At 44.8% G+C, this 21,558-nt stretch overlaps 1 protein-coding gene across 1 annotated transcript in view; it reads right to left on the reverse strand.

Annotated features, from left to right (window-relative positions):
• Positions 1-5,807: 5,807 nt before the first annotated feature.
• Positions 5,808-21,558, reverse strand: part of PLPP3 (phospholipid phosphatase 3) — a 72,827-nt gene continuing 57,076 nt past the window's right edge. The window contains exons 5-6 of the mRNA XM_045027540.1: positions 15,646-15,822; positions 5,808-7,642 (exon numbers count right to left, since the gene is read on the reverse strand). Coding sequence (XP_044883475.1) covers positions 7,517-7,642; positions 15,646-15,822 — 303 coding nt within the window. The 3' untranslated portion in view covers positions 5,808-7,516. The remainder of the gene's footprint in view (positions 7,643-15,645; positions 15,823-21,558) is intronic.

A 21,558-nucleotide genomic window follows, 5' to 3' on the forward strand; every position in this document is an offset into this window, starting at 1 on the left:
GGACAAGATCTATATTGTACAGATGAAAGCGGGCTGCATTTGGCCCTTCTTTCGACAGCTTCAATTTACCGCTGTAAATTGAAGACCATCTACTGCAGAGAGATTCTGACCTTTGGCCACTTCTAAAAGGCTTGACTTACCTCACTGGCCTTCAGTCTGCTGCCTTAGTTTCCTGTCTCCTTGTCTGGTTCTCCATTTCACTGGCTTCTCATCACTTCCCTCCTGCCAACTACACTTTGATCATGACCTATCTGTTTTTCTCCAGATGAATCCTTTATTATCTGCAGTGTCTGCTGCCCTTTCTGGAAACTAGACCTTTTTAGTTAAGCCTCCTCTGCACCCACAGGGTATGCTAGACCTATGCTGCACCCACAGGGTATGCTAGACCTATGCAGACCTTTACTCACACTATCCAGTCTTCCCTCTTTTTCTCCTACCTGACAGTCCTGCTACTTTGGACCCAATCATCTCTGACCTTTACTAGGCCCTCTGCAGTGAACCCTGTTCCTATAACTTGCTATCGGTCTTTAGCTTGCATCCCCTGAGATTCTCCTTTTTCTCTTTTCTGATGCCATTCTTCATCTAGCCTGTTCTCTGTTTTGTTTTTGTTCTGCTCAAGCAAATGTTACTTCCTTGGCTTGCCTGTCAGCTTCTCTTGTCTGTCTTCTCCGGTGTGGTTAGTTTAAAAAAAAAACTTTTGTTTAATTTTCATTATCTCCTCCTCACTATTTTAATCCAGCTATGCTGTATTACCAACACATACATGATGTTTAAAATACTTTTTTACTGCTTGCTAGTGGTACAATGGTTGCAAGCTAAATCACACACCTCTGCAGCTATTGAAGGCCTCTGCTCTTCTTAACTCTGCAACCTCATTTCTCTGTAAAAGTCAGAAAATTACTCAAGTGGTACCAGAAACTGCCACAAACCTCCATGGCTCCTTTCCATAATACACTTTAAATCCATGATTTGTTAACTTTCATCAATTTATTCTCCTCTTATATGCCTGTCTCCCATAAACCTACTCTCTACTAGCTTTTATAGGCTCTTCACTAATGCACCCTACCCATATCCCAGCAATCTATCTCTTTCCTCCCCATTTGCTAAATCTTCCTCTATTAAACTGTCTTCTGTATGTGGCATCTGAGCACCTCCCCACTCCTTAATATTCCCTCCCTGTAGGCACTCCCCCAAAACAAGCATACTCCTGCATATTCCCTTAGACCCATCTCCATTCAGTTATTAGTATTTGTGTTGCCACAGTGCCTAGATGCATGAGCTGATATCAGGGTCCCATTGCATTAGGCGCTGTACATACACAAAGTGAGAGACAGCCCCTGCCCTGAAGAGCTTACAATGTAAATAGCCAAGACAGACAAAGGATAGGAGGAGAAACAGCCCCAGAAGGGGCCATGCTTACCTCAGGTCACACAGCAGATCAGTGGCAGAGTCCTAGGGTACGTCTACACTTCGGGACTATTCCGAATTTGCATAAACCGGTTTTGTAAAACAGATTTTATAAAATCGAGTGCGCGCGGCCACACTAAACACATTAAATCGATGGTGTGCATCCACGGTTCGAGGCTAGTGTCGATTTCTGGAGCGTTGCACTGTGGGTAGCTATTCCGTAGCTATCCCATAGTTCCCGCAGCCTCCCCCGCCCCTTGGAACTTCCGGGTTGAGATCCCAGTGCCTGATGGGGCAAAAATCATTGTCGCGGGTGGTTCTGGGTAAATGTCGTCAGTCACTCCTTCCTCTGGGAAAGCAACGGCAGACAAGCATTTCGCGGCTTTTTTCCCTGGATTGCCCTGGCAGATGCCATAGCATGGCAATCATTGAGCCTGTTTTGCCTTTTGTGACTGTCACCGTATGTGTAATAGATGCCGCTCACAGAGGCGATTCAGCAGCGCTACACAGAAGCATGCTTTTGCTTTTGCATGATAGCAGAGATGGTTACTAGCCATACTGCACCATCTATCATACCATAAATTGGTAATAAGATGGTCATGGTTACCAGTCCTTTTGCACTGTGCCATTTGCTGCTGTCATAAGTGCCCCTGGCCGATCAGCCAGGGGTGCAAAAGCCAAATTTGGGAATGACTCCCTGAGTCAATCCCTCCTTTTTGGTATCTAAAAATAGAATCAGTCCTGCCTAGAATATGGGCAAGTGTACTAGAGAACCACTGTATCATAGAGCCAGAGAGCACAGCTGCTCTGTGTCAGATCCCACAGAAATTATGGGCTGTATGCTATTCACAGGGGGTGCTCCTGCAACAACCCCACCTGTTGATTCCGTTCTTCCCCCAGCCTTCCTGGGCTACCATAGCATTGCACCCCCACTTGTGTGATGAATTAATAAAGAATGCAGGAATAAGACACAGTGACTTGTTAGTGAGAAATGAGTGGAAGGCAGCTTCCAGCTGCTATGATAGTCAGACAGGACAGTAAGGAGTGTGGAGAAGAGGAGCCCAGCATCCCTCTGCTAGTCCAGGGGCAATTGAATCTTTTCTTTACACATGAAGGGTGGGGGCTGATGGAGCTCAGCCCCCTGTTGCTATTATGAGGATGGTTACCAGCCATACTGCACCATCTACAAGGAAAAATTAGGGCCAGGCACCCTTGATTGACCTCACTGATGCTAGTCGGCATGGTTACCAGCCCTTTTGCACTGCCCCATGTGCCAATAGACTGATGACGAGGACGGGTATCAGTCGTATTGCACCATCAGCCACCCATGGCGGGGGAGGGAGTGAGGATGTTAGTGTTGACGGCTGCAGCATTGCGTCTATCTGCAGCATTCAGTAAAGATAGGGTGACATGTAAAAGAGTCAAGAGAGGATTGTTTTCCCTTTCACTTCTGGGGGTGGGTGGGGGGGTGCGTAAATTGCCGAGCTATGCCCTGACCCACCGCGGACACGGTGTTTGACCCTAGAAGCATTTGGAGCTCAGCCAAGAATGCAAATGCTTTTCGGAGACTGCAGGAACTGTGGGATAGCTTGAGTCCTCCAGTCCATGAGCGTCCATTTGATTCCTTGGCTTTCCGTTACGCTTGTCACGCAGCAGTGCGCTGAGCCCCTGCTATGGCGTCTGTCTGGAGATTTTAAAAAAATGATTTTGAATTTCGTCTTCTGTAACGGAGCGCTGATAGAACAGATTTGCCTGCCCTTACAGCGATCACGTCCGCATGGTCCATGCGGGAGCTCTTTCTTTCTTTTGATTTTTAACTGCATCGCCACACGTGCTGATCGGAGCTCCATGCTGGGCAAACAGGAAATATTCAAAAGTTCGCGGGGCTTTTCCTGTCTACCTGGCCACTGCATCCGAGTTCAGATTGCTGTCCAGAGCGGTCAGTGGTGCACTGTGGGATACCGCCCGGAGGCCAATACCGTCGATCAGCGGCCACACTAACCCTAATCCGATATGGTAATACCGATACTAGCGCTACTCCTCTCGTTAGGGAGGAGTACAGAAACCGGTTTAAAGAGCCCTTTATACCGATATAAAGGGCCTCTTAGTGTGGACGGGTGTGGCGTTAAATCGGTTTAATGCTCCTAAAACCGGTTTAAACGCGTAGTGTAGACCAGGCTCTAGAAATAGAACGCAGGTTTTCTGAGGCCCAGTCTGGTGCCCTAACCAGTAGAACATGTATTGGATAAAGTTCCTGGAGGATAGGTCCATCAGTGATTATTAGCCAAGATGGTGAGGGATACAACCCCAGGGTTGTCCTTAAAGCTCCGACTGCCAAAAGCTGAGCCTGGATGACAGGAGATGGATCACTCAAAATTGCCCTGTTCTGGTCATTCCCTCCGAAGTTATGTGCCACTGGCCACTGTTGGAAGACAGGATACAGGCTACATGGACCATTGAGCTGACCCAGTATTGCCGTTCTTATGTTCTTCCACTTCATTCCTCTTCTTCCACTCTCCTAACTGACCCAGTCTTTCTGCCATTCCTCATTTTGCGCTTATTAATACTTCCCTGAAGCAGTCAGAAACACCAGTCTCTCCCACTGCTCTTAATACCTCCTATTCTGCTTCCAATTTCCTTTGGCACTCCTCCAATTCCTACTCTTCCACCCATAGATCTGTATTCCTGCCCTCCTGCCTGGGTGGTTTAAGACCTGACATTAAAATCCAAGCAGGCACTTAATTTAGTCCAACAGTGAAGACTTCCTTAAATTTACCTTCACAGCACTTAGAGAATTTTGCATTCAACTACAGTCTGTTTGTGGGCTGCATGTTGCTAAGCCCAGACAGGGTTTCCCTCCAGGGAAAATTCAGGCTGCTGAAGATGACTCAATAGGGGGCGACTCTTCTCTCTGAGAAAGTTTTGGAGATATTATCAGACAGTGCAGCTAGAGATGTCATCTTTCAGATAAGTCCTGCCGATGAATGTTAATATAAAAAATCCCCTTGCACTAAAATGGGAGCATTTACCCAGCTGTACCAAGTTTCAGTATGAGTAATAGCAACTCCTACCATGTTCTGCCTGCTTATTTCCCCCCTGCTAGTTCACTCTGATGTGGAATTCACATCCTATCACAAACTGTCATGCATCTTTGCTGCTACTGTGCTTCACTCCAGAGTGAGCTATCAGCGAGATACCTTGACTTCTAACTGCCACCTGTGTGCGGACATAAATAGATGTGGGCAGTTTTTATTTTATTTTTTTTCACTCAATAAAGCTCTTCCATATCCATCCAGATGAAAGTTTCCTATTACATTGGAGAGTTGTTGGTCTCAGAAGAAAAATGTGGAATAGAACGGGGACAAAATAGATTTCTTTGCAAATGCTGAAAGAAAGGTAGAGCGTGGAAAGTGGCAGGGCTGCAGACTGTGGCCTGCGGGTCTTTGGCCAGTACACAACAGACAGCGTGAGGCTGTTGTGCTCCAGTGCAAACGCGAGCAGAGATAACCCATGGGCACATGTAAGGTTAAGTGCCTGGCAGCCCTTGATGTTAATTAGAAGCACTGTGGTCTACTCTAGCGGATAGAGCGCTGGACTGGAAAGCTGGTTCTCGCCCTGACACTGATCTTCTGCATGACTGTGGACAAGTCACTTGACTTCTATGGTTCTGTTTCCCTCTTCAGTGTTCTCTATTTAGACTATACGCCTTCCAGAGCAAGGACTGGCTCTCCCATTTGCATTGTGCCTAGCAGAGAGGGACCTACCTTCACATAAATAAGTAGAAGTCAATTTCAAGCTCCTTGAGCACCACTCCTTCATACACAAGAGCACTGGGTGAGAAAGAGGTGTAGCCAGAGGCGAGCTCATCCTTACTATGTAAATAAAGGGATTTAGCTATGGGCTTCCATCTTAGTTACTTCTGCCTTGTGACAGAAATAAGCCAAAGTCCTGGTCTACACTTAAAATTTAGACAGGCCTAGCGACTTCGCTAAGGGGTATGAAAAATTCACGCCTTGAGTGTTGCTGTCAAGCTGACCCAAACCCTGGGGCAGATGCGGCTAGGTCAACAGAAGAATTCTTCCATCGCCCTAACTACTGCCACTTGGAGACATGGATTACTGACATTGACGGAAAAACCCCTTCCATCGATGTAGGAAGCATCTACACTACCACTCTGCAATGGTGCTTCTGTAACACCCACAGTGTGGCCATGCCCTTGGTGACCCCCACATCAGAACTCTCATTTAAAGTGAGATCAGGTTCAGGGCTGTTTTGAGCCTGGAACAGGTATATGCAACATCTACCCAGTGCAGCATAAAGCCCTAAATATACCACCCCATGCATTTTCTTCAGATTAATCCAAGAACAACATAAATGCAGAACATGGTTAAAATAGGATATTTAGTTGTGTTATGAGCTTTTATTTAAAAAGCACATTTATACAGCAATAATTTCGCAGATACAAACTTCAATTTTGTATTCTACAAAAGTCTTTGAATATTCTTCTCTTTACAAAATGAAACATTACAAAAATACAGACAATTTAATATGATTTTTTATACAATTGTCTCTAGTTGTAGTTATTTTCATTAAAATATTACTACCACAGACCTACAATATTTTAGTCAACTACAAAAAAAAATTAATTCAATGCTTTTTTAAGCAGCAAAATGTAAATAACACAGGTCAAGACACAGTTTATAATCATAGTGGATATATCTAAAAAATTGTTTCGGAAATAATATTTTACATAGTTAATTTTTAATGTTTTATACATTATTTATATAATATTTATATATAAAAATCATAGCTTGCTATAGCTGAAATGATAGGACGGATTGTGTAATATAGATGTGCAAATGGCCATTCCACGTGGTTTGCATGATCCCTTTTCAATTTAGCTTTTTTTCAAAGTTTTAAGATAGATCTTCAATATTTGTCTTTAACTTCCACCAGAAAGCCAAAAAGCGAGGAGAAATAGGCCAAATTCTGCTCTCTTTTACACACTCTTGATACACAACCGATGTAACTGAGATCAGAATTTGGCCTAATGTCTATTGAATGGCTTATAAACAGGACCCTAAACAGAGAAGATGAGGGAATGCTCAAAACTGTTTGAAATCCAGGCTAGGACGTTCTACCCAGCAGTCCGTCCTAAAACTGCAGACTCATTGTTCCCTGGGACTCAATCCCAAATTCATAGTGCTAACATATCTTCAACAAGATCGACCACTAACAACTGACGTGACGTGAACTCCCAAAGGGGGCGGCGATAGCACAGAAAATCCTTCTGCAATTTATCAGGGCCAGGAGCAGTGAAGGGAGCCTTTTTTAAAATTAGGCCATTTGTCAATTTTGTGTAGGCTTGATGCCTCGTACAGTACTAATGTCACCAGGTACAAAGTGGAAATGAAGAGATTTGGCTTCTAAGTGGATAACGGATTCATTCATGCACAATTTGTTGTGGAACCACCTTAGATTGTTGGGTTTTTTTTTTTAAGTTTGTGTAGTATGACCAGGCACCCTTCTGACATTTTTGACTAGGCAAGCTTCTTCTGAATCAACATCACAGTATGGAACGGAGTCAAACAAAGCAATATTAAAAAGAAGGAAGGAGGGGAAAAGAGCAGTGACACTTAGAAACCAATCCCAAATCTTGAATCAGTGCTGTTTCTTGTATATAGTGCTATATAATTTAGTTGTGAGTTTTTCTTACAGGCATTGGAAATCTTTCTAGTAAAAGCAAAGATGGCCGGCTTTACATAATCGTTTAGTGTTCATTGTGCGATGAACAATTTGGGTTCACTACAACATGAACACTCAACCAATTGCACATCCAGAATTCCGGCATCACTGTTTGTTTGTTTGTTTGTTTGTTTTTCTCATTGTTGCTTTTGACTTAGTTGAACAATACCCATTTCATGCAAATGTTGCAAGTGAAAAGGCCAGAGAGTAAGACCTTATTAGTCGGGCAAGAAAGTCTCTCCCTACATTCTACTGTCTGATGAGATTTGAGAGCAGCAGGTAGTTGCTGTCAGCAGTCATTTTTGCAAAAAAAAAAAAAAAAGGGGGGGGGGGAGGATTGTGGAGGGAGGAGGACTGCAAAGGTCTACACCATATTGTGGTGATTGTTCCGTTCAATGATGTCCACAGGTGAAAGGATATCTTTCCGGATTGGAGGAGGAGGCAGGGAGGTCCTCATCTTGGGTTTGAAGAGATCTGACACATAAAACACCTGTAAATAGAATTTAGAAATCAATGGAGCGACATTTGAAGACGTTTTCCTTAAACACTATTTGATAGATTAGCAATGAGAAAGTATTCGTGTTCTATTTTACGGCAACCAAATTCTTTGTTTGTTTGTCTGACTGACTACAGGACTGGGACCTAGGAATTCCTGAGCCCGAATCCCAGCTTTGAAACCACCTCACTGTGTGTCTTTAGACTCACGGTCTGGTCTCAGAAGGTGCTGAGCATCCTCAACTCCCACTGGGGCAATGGGAGTACTTAGCATTTTGTAAGATTGGGCCCTTAGCCTGTGTATGGCTGTTTTCCTAGCTGTGGCAAAGGCATGTACAATACTTGACTACAAGCCACATAGGATGTTGGGAGGTTAAATGATAATGGCTCAGTATGAACTGTGGTGGGCATTAATAAATTATTGCATTTATTTGCTATAAATAGATTGATAACACACAACTCCACAGCACGGGCTTGAAAGCCTAGAAATAAAGAGAGTTCCTTGGGGCAGGGACTATCTTTTTGTTCTGTTTGTATGGCACCTAGAACAATAGGGTCCTGGTCCAGGTATACGCCTCCTAGGCACTACATTAATACAAATAATAATAATAATAATAATGACAATCAATATACTAGGCTCAAAGACCCCCCCCCCAAAGTTTTAATCCTGCTTGCCTGACTCACACAAATAGCCCCACTGACTTAAAATGCTCTCTGAGGGGCAGTTAAAAGCCCTAAAGTTAAAGCTATTCTACAAATGATGCTATCTGTAAAGGGGGAGAATAGCTAAACCCAGGATTGCGAGTTCAATCCTTGCAGGGGCCAGTTGGGGATGGGTCCTGCTTTGAACAGCAGGTTGGACTAGATACCTCCTGAGGTCCCTTTCAACCCTAATTATCTATGAATAAGGGCCACTTGGTATACTCTGCTTTTCTCATGACACATGAGCTACAAAATTGAAGTTTAGTCAGGATGACTGTCTAGCAGTCAGAGTCCAACGGAAGGAGGAGATATTCCTGAATCCCTTTTCCTGCATACCCAATGACGTAACCGCGCTGCCGGATGTGAAAAGGCCAGCGTTTGACAATTTAGGGAGGCAGAAACACAATAAGAAACAGAGTGCTGGGAGGAAACCTTCATTTCCTCCTTGGCAGCCTTGGCCTAACCCTTATCAGTCCAGCATGACTGCTGCACTTTCTCCCTTACTAAACTTAAACCTGAAGCCAGAAGGGAAAACAGTCAGACAGTATAACTCTCCGTAAACAGCAAAACGCAGATAGGACTCATCTTTGCTATTTAGCACCAGAACTTTGATATAAACAAAAACAAACTTCAGTGACTGGTGAACACACATGCCAGCAAGCACCATGGCTACTTCCCAGCCCCACTTTTGATAAGTCGGTGGGTCAGAATTTACCAGCTGAGCTGAAACTTATGTTGACACTGAAATTTGACAGCTGTCCATAGAGAACGCATCGCATTTCACTTCAGCCAAAGTGATAGGGAGAAGGATACTTGGTATTTTAACCTTTGTAGAATCAGAGCAATGCAGGGCTGGGAAGGACCTCAAGAGGTCATCAAGTTCAGCCCCCTTTGCTGAGGCAGAACCAAGTATGCCTAGACCATCCCTGAGGGGTGTTTCTCCCACTTGTTCTTAAAAACCTCCAGTGATGGGGATTCCACAACCTTCCATAGAAGCTTATTAGTTCCGAGCATAAGCCAAACATTGGCCGGTGTGGGGTTAAGGTTCCCTTAAGGAAGGGTTATCCTTTTTTAATGGTTCATTATGGGGATTCTAAAGCATCTGGTGGAGACAGGATACTGGCTTGGATGGACTGGTGAGCTGATCTGGTATAGCAAGTCCTGCATTCCTATCAAGCTTATAGGATGGCAGCCTTAGAATAATAAATGTATTTGTATCTCTTCCTACTGCAGTGTTTGGAAGTGCCCTTGATTTAACACAATCAAATGGAAAAGGGATAAGATGCTTACATGAATAAGACTAGACTACACAATTACACTAGCTAGTCCAAGTACAAGGGTTATTGAGCCGCATGCTTCAGGGTGGTTTATTGGTAAAGACAGGAAGACATTTCCCTCTCATTCCCTTGCTCATCATATGGCTGTCCAGATGCACTATTCAGCAGGAGTATTCCTTTTCCACCTCAGCATCTTTCTAAGCTACTATCAGAGACAGGAAACAAGGTTAGATGGACAATTGGCCTGATCTGAAATGACTACTTATTGCTACTTCTAAAACTGAGAAATTGGGAGTCTGAATCCTTCACTTTTCAAATTTTATTACTTATCCATAAATATTTGTCTGGAGCAGAAAAGCGTAAGAGGCCCAACATTTAAAAAAATATCTTTTCCTTGAGTGAAAATGCGGACATTCAGATGTCTAGCTAAATAACTGTGCCCACATATCTGCCGGTTAGACAAATAAATGCTAGCATTTGTGCTACAGTAAACGGAGGGAGTAAAATTGCACCCACAAAAACAGAGGGTTGGATGAGTCCTTTTAAAAACAAACAAAAGTCATGCTCAGAGAGAGAATGCATTGCTGTAGAACATTTTTCTTTCTTTGGTTGTTAGTACTCAAAAAATAAAATAAAATAAACCAGCTGCTTTGGAGCAATTCTGTTGCCATTTCTCTCACATGCCTGCCACCTACCATTGGATTCAATCAGAAAGGTGTCCAACTTCTACATCAAGAAATCCATGACAAATCAATTTGTGGGAGGAGGTAGGTGGTGGTTGCTCTGTGCAAGAGGCAGATGGAGATTATATTGAATGTGGCCTTATTTTATAAATGAGTCCGTTATGGATGGAGTATCATCCTGTGGTTGTTTGTTTTTTAGCCTTTCCTCTGCAGTTCATTGCTTTTGAGGGTTTAATTCAAATACTTGGTAGTAGTTTTAATTCCCCTTTAAACTGTATTTCTCTCTAGCGTGGCTTGAGGCTATGTACACACTTACAGGAATCCTGAAACATGATCTTTTAGGGTCAAAACAGTGTGTTAAATCCTCCTAACGCTTGAACTGTTTAAGACTAAAAAAAGCTAGTAAATGTGCAAAGTTTTTACTTGGATTTATTCCACTTCCTGTAGAAGGTGCTCTCCACCCATAAAGAAAATTTGACAGCAGAGAACTGGGATTGAACTATACAAACTAAGTCAGTATTTTATATTTCCATTTAATAATCCCATTTCTTTTCATCATATGAAAGAAATCCATACTCAGATACACAACAGTAAAACAAACTAATATGACTTTTAAGAGTTGAAACCAAAAGGTATCTTGTCTCTTTAAATGCTTCCACTCATGTAAACTACGTGATATGTATTAGTCTGCTTATCCTGCTATTTTGATTTTCGGAAATTCTCATCATATTTCACTTTGGAACCAAGTAAAAATGTTTCATCAGCTGGAAGTGCTTGACATGAATGTCTTGCATTTGTTATTTCAGGCCGAGAAGGACAAATGCATCTGCTACAACTTTTAGCTTTGGTAACTCTTGGAGATGAAACACACAACTGCCTTCCACAGAGAATTACAGCATGATTACTACTGCACTTAACAGTCTTTTAATATCAACAGCCTGAGACTCAGTTCTTGAGTCACAGCGGAAGGCTGTTCTTCAGAATGATTTTGAGTCACCCTTCTCTGACACAATGTAGTAGGGAATGATAAAACGGTGGCTAAGCATGGAGGCCTTGAATGCCCCGTGAATCAAAGGTCAAGCCTGGCTTTATCATCTTCACCAGTTAGTAACATAACAGAGAGAGAGCCCCAGCCAAGTGAAGGGGAAGTTACTCAGTGTGCGTCTCCAGAAAGGTTTCCCTGACAAGCACGAGTTTATTGTTCTATGAGAAGAGCTGATTAGCTCAACAAGGAAAGCGCAAGCCAAAGAACTGCATAACTTGTAACAGTTGATATTAACTAGCAGTTCATTTCAAGGCAAATCTTGCCCCTGCCTCACTGGTTCCAGTGAGTTTCCAGCTTTCAGAACGGGTCTGAAATCTGTTTTGCAAAGGTGTAGCAGAATCCTGGTGGGAGGGGTCATTAGGTTCAGGGGCGGCTCTAGCAATTTTGCCGCCCCAAGCACAGCGGCACGCCGCGGGGGGCGCTCTGCTGGTCGCTGGTCCTGCAGCTCCGGTGGACCTCCTGCAGACGTGCCTGCGGAGGGTCCGCTGGTCCCGCAGCTCCGGTGGTCCACTGGTCCACCGGAGCCGCAGGACCAGCGGACCCTCCACAGGCACGCCTGCGGGAAGTCCACCGGAGCCACCTGCCGCCCTCCCGGCGACTGGCAGAGCGCCCCCCGCGGCATGCCGCCCCAAGCACGTGCTTGGCGTGCTGGGGCCTGGAGCCGGCCCTGCTTAGGTTGATGTGGAAGTGAGAGTGGGGCTAGGATCTGGTGGGGAGCATAGGGAAGTGAGCTGGGCACCCCCTGGTAGGGTGACCAGACAGCAAGTGTGAAAAATCGGGATGGGGTGGGGGGTAATAGGCACCTATATAAGACAAAGCCCCAAATATCAGGACTGTCCCTATAAAATCCGGGCATCTGGTCATCCTACTCCGAGGCCTAACTCCTCTTTCATAGGAGGGGATGTGATGTGATGCATTAGGACTGTGGGCACTGCAGCAACCTCAAGGTTTCAGCTGTGGCTACGGCATGGCTCTGCAGCTGCGCTGTGGCTTATGCGTCTGACGAAGTGGGCATTCACCCACGAAAGTTCATGCTCCAATACATCTGTTAGTCTTTAAATAAGGTGCCAACGGACTCCTTGTTCCTTTGCAGAGTTCTAGTCTACAAGCAGTTAGCAGCTGGGCAAGAGAGGGAGGAAGAGAAAGTGAAGAGCTGGGCGTGGGAGTGCAGGGACATTGTGCAGCCAGCCAATGAGATCTGACTCTGAAGTTGCAGGGTGGAGGGAGGGATGCAACCCTGTGATCTCTGAGCTGTTCTGGGACATAGTGGTAGATGGGGCATGCTCATTTCTAGGATCTAGGGCTATCAGTTGGGGTGAGTCTGACCCTAGGCATAGGATGGAACTGGAAGCTAGTGAATTCCATTATGAAAACAGAAGCCTACTGCTTACAAGAGAAGGTCTAAGGTAGGACTTAGAGAGAGCCTGATCCTGGCTCCTTTACTCCTGCGAGCCGTTCTTCTGACACACCGACAATTTAATTTGGCAGGAGGTGGGAAGGTTGCTCGTTCCTACACCACTGCCCTGATTCCAGCTGCAGGGAGCCCTGGAGTGGCTTCTCAGTGGCAGCAGCCTAGCAGCTTTTTAGGGCCCGTGGCTCTTACTGTTAAGGGAGCCTCCAACCATCCCCCCGAAAAGAAGAAAAGAAACGTAGGCCCATACCGGGCAAATACTAACCCTGCTCCTCAGTTTTTAAATAAGTGAGTTCAGGATTCCAAGAACATTTTAGCTGTTTGCACCTGGACAAATACGCAACAGGGGTTTGGGTCTGAATCCCATTGGAAGCCCCTTGTGTCTTTTCCAGGCAGTAGGACCAGGGCAATGAATGACCAGTGCCCTCTCCATATCCGGGCTAGGCATGGAGGCATACAAAAGAGCAGTGAGTAGAGTGGGTGTGCCCGGAGCTAGAAGAGAAAGACCAGGCCTGTTTGTGAAATAACCAGGCAGCTGCTTCCTATGTTGATTTATTTCGTCACAGGAAAGTCAGCCTATGGGAGCAACATTCTCACCCTCCTCCTGGCCCACTACAATTTGCCATCTGTTAAAGGGTCAGGGAGGAGACCACCAGATCTGCAACTTGTCACTAGGCAGGAAATGTACGAATGTCTGTCCCTAGCATCTGGACCTCTATTGTCTTTCAGAAGGCATTAACTGTGTATGCAGTCAGACTGTTTTTTTATGTGTGCACTTCCTAATCCACAAAACCTTTCTGTCACTTTTTGACAGCTTTGTCACAGGTAGAGGGGGGAAAGAATATGATAAAAGGATGAAACATGAGATTGATCTTTCATGTTGCACACGTTAAAAAAAACAGTCTGACTGCATACACAGTTAGTGCCTAGACAAGTGTTTCCCAAACCTGGGACGCCGCTTGTGCAGGGAAAGCCCCTGGCGGGCCGGGCTGGTTTATTTACCTGCCCCGTCTGCAAGTCCGGCTGATCGCAGCTCCCACTGGCCACAGTTCGCCGCACCAGGCCAATGGGGGCTGCTGGAAGCCGCGTGGGCCGAGGGACATACTGACTGCTGCTTCCCGCAGCCCCCATTGGCCTGCAGCAGCGACCCGCGGCCAGTGGGAGCCGCCATCGGCCGGACCTGCAGACAGGGCAGGTAAATAAACTGTCCTGGCCCACCAGTGCTTTCCCTGCACAAGCAGAGGCCCAAGTTTGGGAAACACTGGCCTAGACAAAGCCACATAACGTGATATGAAGCACCTGAACTGAGAAAAACTGCTTCACTGTTCCAAAGCTTGCCCAAGACCTTTTTGCTCCCAGAGCTTTCAACAGTGATGTGTTGTTTCTTTAATTGGCTGCTAAGGATATTAAAAGGTTTCCAAGGCTTTGAGGAGAACTGTGACATTTGAACAGAAGATATATATGAACCATAATGGTTCAGCTCCTGCTATGCATAAAAGAGGCAAATTTAAGAAGGAAAGTCACCCATAGTAGTGGTCTACGTGGAAGACTTCCACCAATTAACCCTTTGGCACTGGTATTAAGGATTTACTGACACTAAGTTATAATGGTGCATGGGCACTTGGCAATGGCAAAACCCAACTCCCACCCCGAAGGGGTTAATCATTTTTTAAACAACTAGATTACAGCCTTTTTTTTATTTATTTATTGCTCAGGTTTAGCATTTTATCAATAAGTGGAAAATGCACAAACAACCTATTTTCCACTCCTGCGAATAAACCTCTAGGGAACTTTATTCCTTGCCTTGAGGTTTACTTTACTTTCAGATCAAGCAAAATAAAAAGTGTGTAACCTTTTGAAAACTTGGTTTTAGGAGTTTCTAAAGCCACATAATTACTTTAGTCCCCAGTCCCTTTGTTTCTAAACAAGATAACTACACTGAAAACAATCACGTCATTACACGGAGCCGGCGACTCCCATTCTGCCTACATTAAACGTTTACATGTGTCACTTTGAGTTAAAGGACTGTGCAATCAGGTCACTCTTTGGAAAGTAAATTGCATGAGAACAAGCCAGGCAGTGACAGACAAGCAATCATGGCTTTTGTAAACCATTTTCTCACAAACCTTTTTGCCACATAAAGAACAAAACAAAAAACCTGCAATCAAAAGAACAAACCCAAGATCCACATTCCCAGGCAGGGAATTTTTTTGGTTTAACTCTGAAGGGAACATATATGTTCCCCACCTCCAACACAGTCTTCTGGGATCTTTGATTCTGTATAGATCCTCTGCAGAGCCTTGAAAAGCAACACAGCTTTCATCAAGAAAGGTGTGTTTAGCCTTTGAGGAAAAACTGCCACCACTGTCTGCATGTTAGCTTCCCTAAGCTGCACTGGTAATTTGCTTGGATTGGAGAGGGCCACTAATAATTGAATCCTTGCTAATCAGCGAACATACTGACCCTAATGCTGATAGGGCAGAGCAGAACTCAGCTGCTTCACTTAAGATGCTGTGTGGGTTTTACATAACTAGAGTTTCAGAGGAGACTCTCTACATTTTACATATGGACTTTGATCCTGCAAATCCTTGGCTGGTGCATTGTTGGTGTCATTACTCATTAGCACGAAGCAGGGGAAAGCACTACGTGTGGTTGTCCTCATTGCAAAGCATTTGTCAAGTGCCTCGCGTGGGCTCAGGGGTGGAGAACGTGCACAGCTGAGGACACAGGGGCTTAACAGCCATCCTCTTAAGCCTCAGAGCAGTTGCTGCACAGGAGTAACTAGGTGGCATTGCAGTAGTTCTCTGATGCAGGATTGAGTCCTCTTTGCCTCCCGTCTCATATCACTCCCGACCTGCAATAGTAAGAGATGCCACTCACTATGCAGTAAGCCACCAGGGCTCCTTGTGCAAATCCTGCCAGCACATCTGTAGGGTGATGCTTGTGGTCAGACACACGGGACAATCCTGTGTAAAATGCCATCATGATCAGGGTAAACTGCAGAAGGGGACGTAGCAGACGGGCTCCTCTCCATGTGAATCTGGCCTGCAGATATAACTAAGGAGAGAAAAGAAAAACAAAGGGGAGCATTAATTTTACACCTTGGTCACAATGTGCGCAGCAACGGAGAACAAATGCTCTAGCTAGCTGTAGCAATGGAGCGGAGGAAGGTCATTCTGCCCTCGGATGCATGCAGCTGGCTGCCGCTGGATACAGCAGGAATTTCATGCATGTATCCAAGGGCAGAACTTGGTCCTTAGTGTGTTATGGCGGATGGGGAGGGGGGTTCTTTCAAGGAGACGAATTAGACTCATAGACTCATAGACTTTAAGGTCAGAAGGGACCATTATGATCATCTAGTCTGACCTCCTGCACAATGCAGGCCACAGAATCTCACCCATTCCACTTCTATAACAAACCCCTAGCCTATGTCTGAGTTATTGAAGTCCCCAAATTGCGGTTTGAAGACCTCAAGCTGCAGAGAATCCTCCAGCATAATTACTCCAGATAACAAAAGCTGCCCTGAGACGGGTGCCTGAGGTAGTCGTCATGGCAGCACAACTGGTGGGATTCTAATCCAGTGGTCAGAGGCAGGGGGAGCTGGATTTCTGGGGGCTCAGGCTGGACCTTGGACTGTGAGCCAACCCCAACCCCTAGGCTTTAGAGCCTGAGCTCCAGCCCAAGCCGCAATGTCTACCTAGCTGTTTTTAGCACCGTAGCACAAGCCTGAGTCTGTGGACTCGGACACTGAGACCGGCTGCTGTGGGCTGCCACTCATTGTGTAGACCAGTGATTCTCGAACTTTTGTACTGGTGACCCCTTTCACATAGCAAGCCTCTGAGCGCGACCTCCCTTAGGAATTAAACACACTTTTCTATGTATTTAACACCATTATAAATGCTGGAGGCAAAGCGGGGTTTGGGGTGGAGGCTGACAGCTCACGACCCCCTGAGGGGTCCCAACCCCCAGTCTGAAACCCCTGGTGTAGACGGACCCTACAAGAAAGCAGTCCACACCACTGAGCGTTTTCAATTCCAGTTCATTCTGCATTAACAAGCCTGCTGAAGGTAAAGGAGAAAAACAGCAATTCTCTAACATTTGCCAAGCAGCGCAATGCGAGTTCGTATTAACACTATTTAGTCAGACTCAGAATTAGGCTTGGCAGAATTCAGTTTTTATTTCATTTTTATAATTTCAGCAGATCACATCGATGTTTATTTTTAAGCATTTTTTCCAATTTTATCTATTTAAATTTTCAGTTATGCAGAACTATGGGATTTAATCATCTTTTTCTATGATCCATTTATATTTTCACAACCGTGGGAAATTGGGCGTCGGGGTGTCAGACAATAATTACTTAAGGGCAGTGTAGAACACAAAGTGCTAACCGCACGTGTCAAAATATACAAAGCAAATGTCCTTATAGCAAACGCTGATAAGTTCTCATTTTTTTCTTTGCCCACCTGTCAATTTCTGTGATCATCAATGGAAATATGTTTTGTCAGTTTGTGTGGAGACCGTGAACTTGACATTTACCGACATTTACCAATAAAAAGCTAATCTGAGAGGGAGGCGAGCTGCTTATCTAAAGGCAGGAACTCTTCAGCAAGAAAAAGCTGGTGCTCTGCCCATAGCCACCTCCGTCATCCTGTGCAAACAGGATAATTATTAATGGACCTACAAAGAGCCAGCCCTGCTCCAGAATGACTGACGTGTTACAGTGGGGTTCGCTCACTACTCGCACAAGCAGACCTCATGTTATCAGGAAAGACTCTCTGACAGCTTGAGCCCTGATTCTTCAGCATACAGAATTCTGCAGTGCCTTTGTGTTACTCGAAATATAGAGGGGGGCGTGGGGGTAACATTACTTTTACTTACAAGGGGAAACAAAAGGACTTGACCCGAAGGGAAGAAGTTGAAGTGACGTCAAACGGGTATTGTCCCCCCTACAGTTATCTTGAGCTTTTTTCCGTTGCAAACGGTGGGCACAACCTACTTCCCAGGTTCCTGTGGGAACTGGGGAAACCAAACGGGAAGAGACGACAGGAAAACTGGAACCTTCTGTCCACAAATCAAAGTTGCCTGAGGCCGATCACCCCCCAAGGCAGAGCCAAGAGGAGCAGTGCCCTCCCAGAAAGTGCTCCCTTCCTGTGCATGAGTGAGGAAGTGGAGACGGGGGTGGGGAAAACTGGATGGGGGAGATGTGGAAAGGATGTAGGTCAGGAAGTCATAACACTGTCTGGGGTGTGTGGATGCCTGGGGAGGGGACAGGAGCAGCAGCTTCTTCATTAACACTTGCAAGACTGAATACAAAACCCCACTAATGTCTAGAATTGTAGCCCAGCTAAACACCCTGCACAGCTCTGCCATCCTTACCAATGAAATAGACAATATAGCCAGTAGCCACATGGGAAAAAATGGTGATTGAGTAAGGTTTCTAGGCCAGCCGCTCTGCTGGCAGAATGGTGTAATGTGGCCTTTGTGCAAATAAGAATCAAGCCCAGGGATACTTCCATAGCATCCCCCAAAACACAGTAACACTGTGCAAAGGCAAACCTGGAAAGCCGTACTAAATGGTTTAATATGTTGGGTCTGTTTCACAAACCTTTCATTTGCCCCTTTTGGAAAAAGTAAAATGATCTTAAGAAGCATTTGCACCAATCTAGCAGATGCTTCAAATTATCCAAATTGATAACCAATTAGGATTGAATAGAGCAGTACCAAAACAGCTCAGTGTTGGCCAAAGCACATTACAGAGTCTGTGGAATACAGCAACATATATACCGGTAGATTCACTCCCACACATTTGTACTTCCAGTTTTACTAATAATTTATATGCTAGGGAAAGAATTAGTTAATCATAAAAATGCTTTAAAAACACACTGCATCTTTCATCCAGAAGGATTTAAAAGCACTGCTCAAAGTACATGCACTTCAGATACTGCTAAAATGCAGTCATCTCTGAAGTGGAAAACTGAAGATGTTTAATAGCACAGTGCAACACTACATAGCAATTTAACACTATTTAACAGTAGGCACTTCTTTATTCACAGAACCAGCACCTTCCAAGTGTTTCACTAACAGTGAACTGGCTTCTGAATGGTTTTCTAATGTCTATGTGCTCATTCTAGGCCAAATTCTGATACCTTTGGTCATACTGAATAGTCCATTACTCCTTAAGAAATCAATCAGTGAGAACTAATTGTGGAGATAAGATACTATGGAACAGGATTTAAGGGTCTCACAATCTGCTCCCGTTATCATTCAAATGCACTTTCCTGATGTTGTTATACAGAGACAGTGCTGTCCCTTTAAAAATCTACATTTTGGGAGCAAGGGTGGTGGTTTTTAAAGCAGCTGAGGAATGTCAGCTAAATTTGCATTGCCACTGATGTTCAGATGCAAGATTGCAGCCTCTGCCTCATTCAGATACAAGCATGGACCCTGTATACAGCATTACACTTTACACACAGTGCTCCTCAGCTTTGCTAGAAGAACTCAAGAGCTAGTTTCACACATAAAGCTTCATGCTGGGTTCATTCCAGTTCCTTAAGAAAGAGGTTTCAAATGTTTGATGTGCAACAATAATGCATCTATCCCCTTCTGTATACTGATTTGAATTACTTCCCTGTCCTCTCCTCAATGCAGCCCAAAGGCTTTGACTAAAGAGTTCAATCAGAGTAGAGAAAGCAAGAATTTAATTAAAAAATGACCGATTAAAAATGAGCATTGAAATTAAACAGAACATAAGCTCAACAGTGACAGACTCAAGACATTTGGGGGTAAAATGAGAAAAAACGGCTTCAAAATGTGCCCGTGCAGCTGTTTGTGTCCTAATTGTGCCACACATCAGGCATTGCGTGCACACAGTTCAGACTGGCACCTGTCCTCCTGTAAATATGGGACAAAAGCAATGCATGCCTGTATTAGGTCATTAAGGCTTCGAGCTGCCCAAGTTGCATGCACGTCAACACACAACACACAGTCAACTTGTGGCACTCGTTGCTGGGTGATGTTGTGACGGCCAAAACTATAACAGGGTTCAAAGAAGAACTAGATAAGTTCATAGACAATAGACCCATCAATGGCTATTAGCCAGGATGATCAATGATGCAACCCCACGCTCTGAATGTCCCTAGCCTCTGTTTGCCAAAAACTGGGAGTGGATGACAGGGGATGGATCACTTGATGATTGCCTGTTCTGTTCATTCCCTGTGAGGCACCTGGCATTGGCCACTATCAGAAGACAGGATATTGGGATAGATTGGACCATTATGGCCAGCCTTATGTTCGTATGCACATACACCTGATTTTGGACATACAAAAAACATGCAAGTACAATAGGGAGGACAGTCCAAAAATCAGAGCACTAGCCTGGGACCTGGGGGACCCCGATTCAATTCTTTGCTCTGCCACAGACATCCCGTGTGATCATGGGCAAGTCACTTAGCCTCTCTGTGCCTCAATTCTGCCTCTGTGAAATGGGGATAATTGCACTTCCCTACCTCACAGGTGGTAGTGAGGATAAATACATAGAATATTGTACCTAAAACATAACATTTCCAGGCATGAATTTAGGAGGCTGGACTGAAGCTATATTGAAACTGTAGCCCTTGATGTGTGTGGGTGTGTGAAATACATATCATAGGAGAAGAAAAGAAAAGCAAATCAGAAAGCTAAAGGAAAAACAGAAAGCCTCAGACTCTCCTGGCACAGAAAAGTCAGTGGCATAATGTAAGGCAGGAAACCCCCAGCAGCTTCTCTGCTAATCTTTTTCAGAGCAGACTGTAAGCAATTTGCAAGTGGCTTCTGCTAAATGTGTAAATGCTGCCATGTAGGAGAAGTTTATGGGTGAGCCTGGCTGGGGGTAAGATAATAATGTAAAATATGTTACTCCCACTGCAGCCCACTGTAGAGCATTAAAAGAAAGTAACACATAATGATTAAAAGGAGCAGGCCTGACAAAACGCAAGAGGGAAGGAAGGATGAAGTGATCTGCAATAATATGTAGTAGTAGCTATTTAGAGAGCCTATCCATTGTTAGAAGTGCTGGCAGAGGAGCAGTTACCACAGAACAGATGGCTTGAGGAGCAATACATAGCTTTCCTCCTGCCAGGGAACTTCCACTGATGTCAGGGAGAGCAGACTGTGGTCAGCAAGTGAGCCTAAGCAAACAGAACAAGACAACAGTTTGTGTCCATCTTCAGGATCACAAGTCAGGAGCAGGCAGGGAGAGAAGAATATATACACTTCATCCTTATACTTTGGAGTCGTTTACTGAGGAAGGTGCTGAGTAAGTAACTTGGCTGTCAAACAGAACTCCCCACTCACTCGATCCATATCACATGGCTGCATTCAGCCAGATCTAGGAAATTTTTCTTTCCTAAGATTTTGCTCTGAGCATTGGCAGGGCCTTATCATGTGTCCCTGACTGGACTCTTTACACTTGACCTGATGTTATCTTCCATGTAATGCCCCCCGCCCTCCGTCCCCCTTTGAAGAGGGCACAAATCCTGGAATGCTTATTTGGGCAAAACTCTCTAAGCCAAATTCACCCCTGGCAAAGTCCACTAGCCTGACTGGATGCAGTTAGCTGACCGATTGTGAACTGCAGGATTAGGAACACAAAAGACCTCATAGGAGCAAAAGCACATTTGCATTTTCTTCCTTTTGTCAACTGTATAGTCTGAAATTTAATTGCAGATGATTACCTAGGAGTCCCATTTTGGCCCTGATCCCATCAAACCCCCCAGATTATCAGCTAAGTAGGACTTGAACCAAGCACTTGTTTTT

This window comes from Mauremys mutica, chromosome 8, assembly GCF_020497125.1.
Source record: "Mauremys mutica isolate MM-2020 ecotype Southern chromosome 8, ASM2049712v1, whole genome shotgun sequence".
NCBI lineage: Eukaryota > Metazoa > Chordata > Testudines > Geoemydidae > Mauremys > Mauremys mutica.